Source organism: Amphimedon queenslandica, unplaced genomic scaffold (genome assembly GCF_000090795.2).
Source record: "Amphimedon queenslandica unplaced genomic scaffold, v1.1 AMPQUscaffold_13148, whole genome shotgun sequence".
In the NCBI taxonomy this organism is placed as follows: domain Eukaryota; kingdom Metazoa; phylum Porifera; class Demospongiae; order Haplosclerida; family Niphatidae; genus Amphimedon; species Amphimedon queenslandica.
In genome coordinates this window covers 39,946-52,573 of record NW_003546616.1, presented here as the reverse complement: position 1 = coordinate 52,573, position 12,628 = coordinate 39,946, and the positions used below count along the sequence as shown (strand labels likewise).

Below are 12,628 nucleotides of genomic sequence, written 5' to 3'. Positions count from 1 at the left end.
CTTTCCAAAAGTATAGATAGCCTACAGTCACTTCAAACTTTACACATTGAAAGTGAGCAACTAACAGTAAACACATGAACCTCACAAGGAAGTAGCAGGAGAATAACAATGTGTATGTAGTACATAAGGTTGAATGAATGTAACTCATAGATAGAGGATTATGCAGTACATAATCATACTATGCATGTACTTGGAGATCAGTCTTTTTGTCTATTCTATTTGCTCTCAAAGAGAGATAATTCAATGTACATAAAATAATAATAACAATAATAATTGTTAGAGAGAGACCCAAACAGCACAATAAAAGGAGGAAAGGTTTTATGTCACTTGACAATCACACGACCAAACAAAATGAAAAGACAAAAATACAGCAATAACAATGCCTAATTAATTCTAAATTATATAATCTTTCAATCAATGATGCAAGAGTGTCCTTTATTTATTTATTTATTTATTATTATTGTTGATATCAGCTGTGTGGTTGTTGGTGTTTTTGTGAAGGGTCTGGCTTTGTGCTAGCCTTTCCCGTAAAACTTCTTATTAATGAGGTAGATGAGAAGATTCACGTTTATCTTGGCACGACCAAGGATTTTCATGACGGCCACGCCTTCATATTGCATCTGAAGCAAATCCTAATAAACAAATAAATAAATAAATAATTCGTATACAATTTGTAATGTCTCTTTCTCTCTTTATATTTTTACCTGAAAAACGAGTTCAAATTTATCCAGAGCCACGCCCAAGACACGCCCCTTGACTTCAAAAACGCCAACATCAATTGAAGTAATCTCAATTTGAGCATTCCTGAACCTAATGACAATAAAACATGATACATTATTAGTATCACCAACAAACTATCACAGTATATAATGGAGGGATGAAGAGATATACTCACTGGTGCTTTGGTAGACCATCAATCTCAAGCACAACTCCTTTCTCATGGAGTCTCTGTGCAGTGTACTTCACCGTCTGCTTTTTAAACTCTGTACCACCAGCTGGACCACTGCAAACAATAATTATAATCATAAATAATATAAGTTAAATGTACAATGAGTTTCCTTCTATCACAGCCCTGAATATTTACACATGCAGCTGTTAATTAATCAATTAAGCTTTCAGAAAATTACAAATTTCTGCTACGTACATGTACATGTACACACAATTGTTATATTTCAAGTTATACACTCCAAGCATACATTGTACATGTACATGTATATGTATGTGTACATACAATGCTGACCTGCTTGCTTTGGCAAGACTGTCGAGACATGCTTTAACATATTGCTGGTAGTACTCCATCTGCTCTTCAAAGAAATGCGTCTTTGCATTCAGTTTCTCCATCGTCTCTTGAAGACGCTTCAACTCAAGTTTCCTCTGCTGTCTATGACGATGCTGGTTTCTAATGTCCTATTAATGAAATAAAAGGACATCAAATGCTTCAAAAATACAACCATTTATTTGCATACAACCCGCTGTTGTAACGCTATTATGGGCGTGTCTTAGAGAATAGAGTACCTTGGCAATCGAGTTGATTATTTCTTGATAGTCGTCTTTACTTGATACCATCTCTTCTTGTTCCAGTGACCTTAACTGTCTCATGATCTTACGCTTCATTCCCTCAATGGGCAAACTGAAATATAGTAAAGGAGAGAGAGAGAGAGAGAGCATAATTTATGTAATAAAATAATAGAAATCCATGTTGTTGAGGACTTTATCCCAGCCATTTTTGATGGCATAGATGGTCAATTTTGATCAACTTTAAAAATTCAAAAAAATCCAAATTTTATCGGAATCAGCTCAAACTTGCTATGCAACATAAAAACATGTATATGTATCAGAAAAAATTATTAAAATGGAGAATTCTCTCATAGTCAATTTTGGCAAATTTTGGCCAAAGTCCCTGTACTATACTTTGGCTCAATTTTGGAGTAACTTTAAAAATTCGTTAAAAATCCAAATTTGATGAGAATTAGCTCAAACTTTCTACAAAACATAAAAACATATATATGTATCAGAAAAAATTATAAAAATGAAGAATTCTCTCCTAGTCAATTTTGGCAAATTTTGGCCAAAGTCCCTGTACTATAGTACAGGGACTTTGGCCCAATTTTGGAGTAACTTTAAAAATTCATAAAAAATCTAATTTTGATCGGAATCAGCTCAAACTTGCTACACAACATAAGAACATGTATATGTATCAAAAAAAATAATAAAAATGAAGAATTCTCTCCTAACCATTTTTGACGAAATTTGGCATAAAAGTTTCTTACTATTATAACTACATGTACATCTACAACTCTACTAATTTTCATAAAATATACAAAAACCAATAGCTCACTCTCTGTCAGTGTAGACGGAGTCCGCCTGTGATAGAGACAAGCTCTTGTTGGCCTTATCAGCCTCTTCCCTTTCCTTGATCATCCTCTGGTGCTCCTCCTCCTGCTCGGGTGTCGCCGGCGTGTACAAAATGTCCGTTAGATTATCGCCTGCTTGGACACGAAGGAGATCAACAACCATCCTCTTAGTACGGACAAAGAGAGCCTTCATGTCGCTGCTGTCGTCCGCCTTTGCCTCAAATTTGTTGGTGAGGGTCAGTGCAAGTTCCTGCTTGGAGGCTTCGTTAATGATGTCTTCCTTGTCCTCATTAGGAGCGGCTTCTCTCACGCCACCTTAACAGGGAGTAAAATATGGCGCATAACATTAGGAAAGAGGTGTTTCAAAATTCTTATAAACATGTACATATGTACATGTACATGCATGTATGCACTCTACGATACCTAATAGTGCTTCAACTGACGGTATTGCTCCAAGGTCCTTCAATATGTCCCTCAAAGGATCACTGGGCTCTGGAGCCAAAGCTTCTTCGTGCTCCACTAGCAGCTGTATAATATACAGAAGTATACTGACATGCACAAAAATATACTGAGATGTACAAACAAAGCATTCTAAAAAGTATAGTCAAAATCACTCTTCCAAATATTATGTTAAGAGTATATAGTGTTATGCGTTAAAAGTATACTGAGATATGCAAAGTTTTACTAAGATATACAAGCTTACAGTATGGGTACGTAGGACCTCCTTGACAGTTATATAAATGACAGGTCTGGTGACCATTATGACATCAGTGTACTCATCATAACCAAACTTCTGATTAGGTGGATCAACAGTAGAGGCAGCTAAGAAGAACTGCTTGAATCTTCCAAATGCTTTTTGAATGTAACCGTTCATGGAAGAAAGAGCAGCATTCTCACCCTCAAACTGAGAGAGAGAGACAGACAGAGAGAGAGAGACAGACAGACAGACAGACAGACAGACAGACAGACAGAGAGGGAGGAGAAAGAAGGAAATATAGAAATTAAAAGTACAAATTACGGTATAAATAAATTACATGGATGTACACACATTGCATCATTATTTATAATCAAAATTCTTTCTATTCTCATACGCATACACGCTTCCTTTTTAGAAAATGATTTCAAGATAAGGAAACACTTACACAATAACATAAAAAGAATGTTTGGCATACATGCACCTGCACATTCTATTTATAAATACATGTACATGTATACATGTATGTACATGCTCTTTGCTTACAAATTTTCCTGCTGCAGCGTGTTGAAGTACTTTAGCAATGGCACCAAGATTACGTCTCTGGTCTGGTTCAAGGACCCTCTTCTCCACTCCCATGTCAATAATATCAAATGCATCAGGCGCCACTATTGCTGGATTCATGTAGCGGTAGTACAACAAATTACCAACAACCTAGGGAGAGAGAGAGAGAGAGAGAGAGAGAGAGAGAGAAAAGAGGTTCAAGTACATGTACTCATCATGTACATGTATATATATGTGTAAAAAATATACATGTACATGTACATGTAAGGTAAAAAATGAGAAACAGAATGAGGGAGATATACGTGTATATGGAATGAGAAATAAGCTGAGATGTACATGTACATGTAACGTACATGTGCATGTATTTCTAGTACTAACCTTTAGAACATCATCCTCATCGGACTCAGGGAACTTCTTATGAAGAGCTTGACGGAGACACATGGCAATGTAACGCATAGTGTATCTATAGCAACAGTCATGTGACACAATAAAAATGAATTAACAAAGACGCAATACATGTACATGTGCACATTTAGAGGCGACATGTGTCACTTACGGTATTCTGCCAACACTAGCAAGTATGGTCGTTTGAAATTTCTCTGTAGCGTCTATCAGCACTTGAATGGTTTGACCTATTCTCTTCTTAACCTCTTCATGACCCAAGGCTTGGTCATTGGAGACCTCATATGGGAGTTTTCTGGTAATAAAGGTAACCATGGTAACAATCAATGAATAATGAATGAGGAAATGTGAGAAGAAAAAGTGAAATTTTGCTTTTAATTCTGAGCATGCTTAAAATGACATACATGTATGTGACCAATTAAATGTACATGTAAGCAGCAAATCCAACAATTAGTTTTATTGAATAATTATTTTTATTGATATACATGTACACATGTATACTATAGTGAAATATCCATAAACATGTAAGCATATGTACATGTACATGTACATTTTTCACTTACGATTTCTCTCCAGTCTCACTCTCCATCTGATTGATCCATGCCTTGTACACATCCACAGGACTGGTATTAAGTACCAGGTCCTGTTTCTCCAGTATTTCCTTAACCAGCGGAGCCAGTAGCTCGCGTAGTACAGTGTGGCCTCCTTCGCTCTCACTCCGAGTGAAGTGGATCACCATCTTGATGACCGTCGGATTGCCAGTTATGATATCTTTCAATGCAAACACTTTTGATCTTGAGAGAAGAGGGAAGGGAAAGGAATCAACAAACGCCCAACATGTACATGTACATGTAAAAAACATGTACATGTAATTCAGTAAATCTTCATCTAATACCATCATACACTATAGTACAAAATGAGCCCAAGGCATTCTTATGCATGTACATGTACATGCACTGTATTAATTAACTGTTTTTTTTACTGTTTATTCAAATTGATTGGGTACAGGGACTATTATACAATAATGCAAATGTCCCATTCAAAAATTTTTTTCCATTATCTTCAATAATTGAGTCATCATTGCACAGCTAGTCCATGGAGCTTATATACTCTTATTTTTGAAAAGGCTATCATGGGTTGCACCTACACCTATTCAGTAAAGCTATTCATAGACCTGTGGTCATACCATTTTAACCACAACAGTCTAAAAAGCACAGCTAGGCTATGCAAACATAACGTATTGTAGTGCAATAAAAATACATTGTAAATTAATGTACATGTACATGTGCATGTAGTATACTCACTCAATTTCTTCAAATAGAGCAGTCTCAAATAGTTTAACGAGGAGATACTGTTCTCTGTTATTCTGTGCATAGTTCAGTACAGTCAATATCACGTTCTCCATAAACTTGTTTGTCCTGTTGGGCGACATTTCAAATATCAGCTTAGCAAAGTATCTTGGCTCAGTTTGGAGAAGGTAAAAGAGATATTGGTAAGCCTAGAAAGAGAGAGAGAGAAAAATAGAGAGGAAGAAAAAAAGAGAGAAAGAGAGAGTGGTCACAAAAATTTATGCAATGCTAATCTACAAGCTTTCACAGTAGCAATAGATACATGTACAAACGTACATAAAATAATCAATTTAAAAGATAAATGAAAGATTTACAAATGTATAATGTAAGTCTTTTCTTCCTTTCATACTTACTTCAATCTTCTCTTGACTTGATTTGGAGAGACCTCTAAGTCCACCTACCGACTCTTCATCATCATCTTCACTAGTAACAGCTGCTCTGCTCTTCCCCCTTTTCCTGTTCCGCCTCATCTGATCAGTCTGAGAGACAACATCCTTGAGAAAGAGGGGACAAAAAGGAAGAATTAATACAGAATTTAATTGGTTAAAAATCAAGCCAAAGTCCCTGTACTATAGTACAGGGATTTTGGCCAAATTTCGCCAAAAATGACTAGGAGAGAATTCTTCATTTTTGTAATATTTTTTGATACATATACAAGTTCTTATGTTGTGTAGCAAGTTTGAGCTGATTCCGATCAAGTTTGGATTTTTTATGAATTTTTAAAGTTACTCAAAAATTGGGCCAAAGTCCCTGTACTATAGTACAGGGTCTTTGGCCAAATTTTGCCAAAAATGACTAAGAGAGAATTCTTCATTTTTGTAATATTTTTTTATACATATACATGTTCTTATGTTGTGTAGCAAGTTTGAGCTGATTTCAATCAAGTTTGGATTTTTTATGAATTTTTAAAGTTGCTCAAAAATTTGGTAAAACACCCCATACTATATAACACCCTGTACTATATAGTACAGGGGCTTTGGCCAAATTTCATCAAAAGTGAAAAGGAGAAACTTTTCAGCTTTTATAATTTTTTAAATACATATACACATATATGTTCTTATGTTTCAATTTTGAGCTGATTCTGATTAAGTTTGGATCTAAGTTGCTCCAAATGCCATGTACTATTGTAGTGCTTTTTAGCCCATGAATTTAGCTCACACTTAGCATGCTTTGTGGGAAACCCTGCTTGTTACAGTAACAAAAACTCACTTGTATAGTTAGCCTGTTCTTCACTAACAGTCCGATTTTAAGATCAATCACTCTGAGGTCTTGCTCCAGCTGCTGGTTTGAGCGGATCTGCTGAACAACTTCAGATTTCAGCTTCTGACACTCGATCTCTTCCGTGAAATCAAGATCACTTTGTTCGAGGAGAGACAAGAATTTACGGACGGCAGAGGCTGGAGGTTGAGTCACTTGTACTATAAATTTAACAAAAAAAATAATAATGTAATTTTTTTATTTCTCATACCCAGTTGCTTGTAATCTTTCTTTGTCTTTTTTGCCCTCCAGAATGTCTGAATCCTCACCACAGCAGCGACGTTGCTCTTGAAGAATTCGAGTCTTTCTCTGTATCTCCTTCTCTGTTGACACATCCTAGCCCAGGATTGTAGCTATAGAGAGACAAAAAGAGAAAAAAATGACAAACATGTACATGTAATTTTCCATGGTAGCATCATAAATGTACATAAATATAATTTTTTTTCAACATCTCACATGTACATGTAGATGTACATGTACATTTACAAGGGGATTTTTACGTTTAATTTTGCAAATAAAAATATACAAAATTTTATGGTTAACCCTTGGCATTTTTGACAATAAATGCACATGTACATATATCCTACAAGATCCACCCACACACATAATTAACTCACTAAACCCGCCCCCACACACTCACCTTAACAATGATGTGGACGCTATTAACAAGTAGGTCCTTCCTCTCTTTGTAAGCTGTTCTCTGTTTGAATCCGCGCCACTGGGCCTGGAGCTTAACAGCTTCCTTCTCGTGTGATTTCAAATAGTCCATTCTCTTTTTAAAAGGTCTCCTCACTAATGCTCCTCTCCAATGAGACTGGAGGGATACTATCAGTGGCTCGTTGGCTTTCAGGAGAGCCCAACGATCAAAATCTGCAGTTACTTTAGTCACAATATTCTATGAGAGAGAAAGAGAGAGAAGAATGAAATATTACTAAAAATAAAAGTAGCAACTTTCGCCCCAAAGTGGGTGAAAATTTTCACCTAAATGTACATTGTACATGCACATGTACATGTAAGTAACATTTCATGTACATCATATTTCACAAGTACAAGTGTACTGTTTCTTCTCTCAAAATTATCATGTACATATACACATACATTATCTCCTTCCTCTTACTTGTATTTCTTCCTTTGACAAGTCACTGGAGACTCCAGACCAACCCTCAGGATATACCCAGGAGTGTTCTCCCGTCCCGTTGTCATAGTAACAAGTGTACCCATCTCTCGTCTTGTGCTCGCTCCACCCACTGACTGCAGCTTCGGCTAAAAAAAATAATAATAAAAATTTAGACCATTATCCATTAAAATTAAATGTGGGTGACTTAATAGGAAAATCATGCAAAAATTTCAACTAAAAGTTTATAAGTTCTTTACTTGTTGATTTTTCACTTTTAGCTTGCGATAGTTTCTGATGGTAGGTATCAGAGCATTCCTCTGTGATTGATCTCAGCATCAGATCACTTGATTTTAACGCAGTTAGTATTGATGCAGAATCACTTGATTTCACCATTTCATTGATCTCGTGAACAGCCTTGGCCACTAAAATCAAGAAAAATAAATAATAAAGTTAATATGATTTTAGTTTTGTCCACTGCTCATGACCACACCCACTAGTGTGACCACACCCACTTTTAATAGCTTCCTTAGTTTGCTCATTTGCTTTGTGAATGACGGCTTGTATTTCTTCTCTTGTCAATGTAGCAGACGAATCACCAGTTCTCTATCATAACAATACATAATAACCATTAATAACTATTAATAATTGTTAATAACTACAAATTACCAGTGCATAATATTTGAATAAAAATTTAAAAAATTTTAATGACAATGTACTACATGTACATGTACATCTACTAGATGTACCTCAATTTTAGAAGCAAGAGCAGCTTTCATCAACGAGACATAATGAGGAGACACGTCACCATCAACCTCTTCAAGACTAATGTGCTCATTAATTAGAGTACTCAAGACAGTCGAGGAATCACTGGAGGAGAGGGCGGAGTTTATAGAGGCCACACCCTCAGCCACTAAAATAAAATAATATAAATAATAAAAATAATAATAACACATGTTCCATACTTAGTCTCTCAGCTTCTACTTGTCTATTGACTTCTTCAATGGAACTAACTATCTCCTCTTTTGTGAGTGGCTATAAAAGAACACGTATACAGTACATTATGTCCTTATCATGTGATGATCAGGTGACCACTAACCTCTCCTCCCTTTTCTGCTTGAGTTTCTTTGAGTTTAGCATGATACTGATCAATGCTTGATTCGGCGATGATATGAGAAAGATCAGCATTCGAATCAAGTAATGAAGTCAGAGTCTCTTGAGGTGAATCACTACCAATTGACTGGTTGATCTTTTGATAAGCAAGAGCAACTGAACAAAGAGAGAGAGAGAGGGAGGAGGAGAGAGAGGGGGAGAGAGGGAGAGAGAGAGAGAGAGAGAGAGAGAGAGAGAGAGAGAGAGAGAGAAAGAGAGATGATATTCAAAGTAATAAAAATAAAGTTTCATTGTTTACCAAGTCTATCTTTGTCTGCCCTCTCGTTGCAGCTGTGTATTTCATCTTCAATTTCATCTTCTGTGAGCAAACAGGACGCATTCCCAGTCTAAAATATACACAACAGAATCACATTCATTAATAATAACACATACCATCAATAATGCATGCAGTGCTACTACAGTACAGTGTACTACACAAACCAAATACATGCACATACATGTACATGTAACTTGTATACTATACATGTAGTTACTGAAAATGTATACCACACATAATTATACAGACCACAAAACAATAATTAAGATTACAAGAATATACTGAAATATTGTATGGGTCAAAATTTACAAAAATCCCATCTTTATTGTTGTGCTTTTAACTGCTTACCTTTTCTCTCTTTTGTCTGAGTCTTTCCTTGAGTCCATCAGCGTAATACTGAGCGTTCGCTGGTATAACAGAGAAATGTGAGATATGTTCATTTTGAAGCATTTGAAGGATATCCTCTGGAGCAGATCCATCAGATAGTGACTTATTGATAGTAAGAACAGCTGCCTCAACTAGGAGGAAGGGGAGGGAGGGATACAATCCACATGTGTAAAAAGAATAAAGACGGCATTGTTTATTTTTAAAAATTAGGAAAAAATCGAAGTCCAAAAAAAATTAAAAAGTTATAAAAAATTATACATACCCAGTCTAGTGTGCTCTGCTATCTGATTGGCCATCAGTATGATATCCTGAATCTCCTCGTGTGTCAGGTCTTCATTACCATTCTAAACACAAATAATCACATGAGAGGCACATGCCGATCACATGCTTTGGACAAACCTCTCCATTCCCGGCTCTAGTTTTAGACAGTATATCCTGATACCAGCGAAGGTTCTGAGGTGTGACGTCTCTAAACCCCGCCCCTTCGTCTTGGAGGGAGTTAAGCAAAGCAGTCATGCTTCCCTTGGTGACTGCAGCATTGATCAGTAGAACACACTCGGTCTCTGATAGGAAGAATGGAAGAGAAGTAGTTTATATGAGAGAATAAATGAAGGAATAAAGTAAGAGAGAGAGGGGGAAAGGAGGAAAGGAAAGAGGGAGAGAGAGAGGGGGAGTAGCTCACGTTTAGCTTGTCTAGCCTCTTCCTTTACTTTATCATTCACTGATTGTACACATGACTGGATCTCACTCTGTGTCAACAAGAAATCATAAGCATCAGCTTCAGACACATCACCCTCATCAGCAGAACCTATAGATCAATAAATCATTTCAATATACATGTACAGTACAGTGTATAAAACTTTAAAAATTCATAAAAAATTCAAACTTAATCGGAATCAGCTCAAACTTTCTACACAACATAAGTACATGTATATGTATCAGAAAAAATTATAAAAATGGTAAATTCTCTCCTTTTCAATTTTGGCAAAATTTGGCCCGAGACCATGTACTATAGTACAGGGACTTTGGCCTGATTTTTGAGTATAACTTTAAAAATTTATAAAAAATTCAAACTTGATTAAAAATAGCTCAAAATTTCTACGCAACATAAAAACATGTATATCTATCAAAAAAAAAACTATAAAAATGGTAGATTCTCTCCATTTCATTTTTGGCAAAATTTGCCCCCCATCTGTCAGAGATACAAACCCTTTTTATTTGGTGAGCCACCTTTTGCTCACCAAATATGGAAGTCTTACTTAATACTATAATAAAAAGAATTTTAAATGAACAATAATAATTAAATGACATGTAGACACAATATGTTAAACAATTAAAATAAAATAAAGCAATAATAAATTAATAATTATAAAGAAAGACAACGTACAATGAGACATCTGTTAAAGTCACAAAAAATACCTTTTTTGTCCTTCTTTGTTGATTCCAGTGACGACTGATAGCGTGGGCTATTCTCTGGCTCAATGTCCTCAAGGACAGCAGCTGGGTTCTGTAACTTAGCCAACGTAACTGTATGATCACCACCATCAATAGCTTCATTAATAGCTAAGACTGCAGCATGTACTGAGGGACGGAAGGAGGAAGAGAGAGAGAGAGATGAAAAAAGAGAGAGAAGTAAAAACAAAAACGAATTAAAGAGAGGTCAAATAAAATAAATTAAGTTCATCCATCCACTCACTTGCTGCTTCGTCCACTGATAGCTACGAAAGATACAAAAATCCCGTGAACATTAAGTGATAATCCCATGATCAGCTTACCTCACTGGCGAGGATGCCACCAATCTTACCAAAGGACGGCATTGTGATCCCATACTTATCCAGCTCAGACTTCATAGCACTAATCTCTTCCTCTACACATGTACATGTATACAGTCACATGATAGTCACATGATAGTCACATGGTATTGGGTACTCACGTGTAAAGACGACAGTCCCAACTAGGTTCTCTATTTCTGGAGCTTTGCCAAGTTTGTGAAGATAAATACTGTGAGGAAATGGAGAGAGAAAGAGAGAGAGAGAGAGGGGGGGGAGGCAAAGAAAGAATTAAAAGTATTCATAACGTCATAAATATGTGCATAGTGTAACTAACATTGAGTATACACCAACAAATAACATTCACATTCAAATAATAACACATACAAGTCCAATCACCATACACACATACATGTACATGTATATGCACATTACATGTACATGTGTCAGTGTTGAAACAGTACTGTATACATTAAACACTGTTGGATCAATAACTTGGCAGACATCATTAAAGAAACACACCTAACAGACCATACACATACACACGACACCACCCAAAATAGCATCCCCCAATCTATATACACTGTATCCATCTCTTCCTATCATTTTCAACTAACAGCTGCTACTAGAGGAGCTACTTCAATAAAACAAACTGTTTCTGAAATGATTAGCTATAGTTTTACCATTGGATGCATCCAAATAATGACTCTGACTGTTCAAACAAGAGACTATAGCTGAGAACAAACACTTGTACTTGTACTGTATATTGAATTACAATAGTTTATGTACATGCTATCATGCTATACAGGGAATTCTGCCCATTGGCAGCTAGAGACAGTAAAAAAATAATTATCCAACAATGTACTCTCTTGTCCAATAACAAATGAAGACAACAGAATGACAAAAAGGCCCCACTCTCCTCCCTTTGTCCCTGGTATAATATGTACCTCAATGCATGAATGCAGTAGATAACTCTTGGCATGTTCTTCTTATCATATAGATCAGTTGTTTCAGGATAAAATATCTAAAGAGGAACAAGTCATGTCCTACTCTGTGTGACTCTAACCTCAGGTAGGCCAATGTGACGCAGTGACTTGAGCCAGTAATTGAAATTGTCGGTATGCTTAAAATGTAAACCTTTCAACTGTGAGAAGTAGAGAAATAGTGGGAAAGAGGAAAAGGAGAGAGAGAGAGAGAGAGAGAGAGAGAGAGAGAGTCACAAGATTGCACGAGCTGTTCTTACCGCAAGTCTTGACCCATCAACGTCATAGATTTTCTTCAATGGAAGTACTTCTGGCGCATACCAATA

At 36.2% G+C, this 12,628-nt stretch overlaps 1 protein-coding gene across 1 annotated transcript; it reads right to left on the bottom strand.

The window, feature by feature from the left end:
• Positions 1-204: 204 nt before the first annotated feature.
• On the bottom strand, positions 205-12,625 carry LOC100634031 (ras GTPase-activating-like protein IQGAP1; the record flags this gene model as incomplete). The annotated part of the gene is made up of 35 exons (XM_020000846.1): positions 205-632; positions 705-810; positions 896-1,003; positions 1,241-1,407; positions 1,516-1,630; positions 2,339-2,669; positions 2,778-2,880; positions 3,058-3,258; positions 3,595-3,762; positions 3,991-4,075; positions 4,169-4,309; positions 4,578-4,808; positions 5,319-5,512; positions 5,717-5,857; positions 6,573-6,781; positions 6,832-6,973; positions 7,261-7,515; positions 7,738-7,883; positions 7,995-8,159; positions 8,250-8,340; positions 8,484-8,647; positions 8,700-8,769; positions 8,834-9,003; positions 9,146-9,233; positions 9,512-9,681; positions 9,813-9,894; positions 9,950-10,113; positions 10,233-10,358; positions 10,970-11,131; positions 11,247-11,268; positions 11,326-11,417; positions 11,484-11,551; positions 12,267-12,343; positions 12,386-12,463; positions 12,563-12,625. Coding segments are annotated over 35 exons (4,812 nt in total), but the record flags the coding sequence as incomplete, so codon positions are not given.
• Positions 12,626-12,628: the final 3 nt, after the last annotated feature.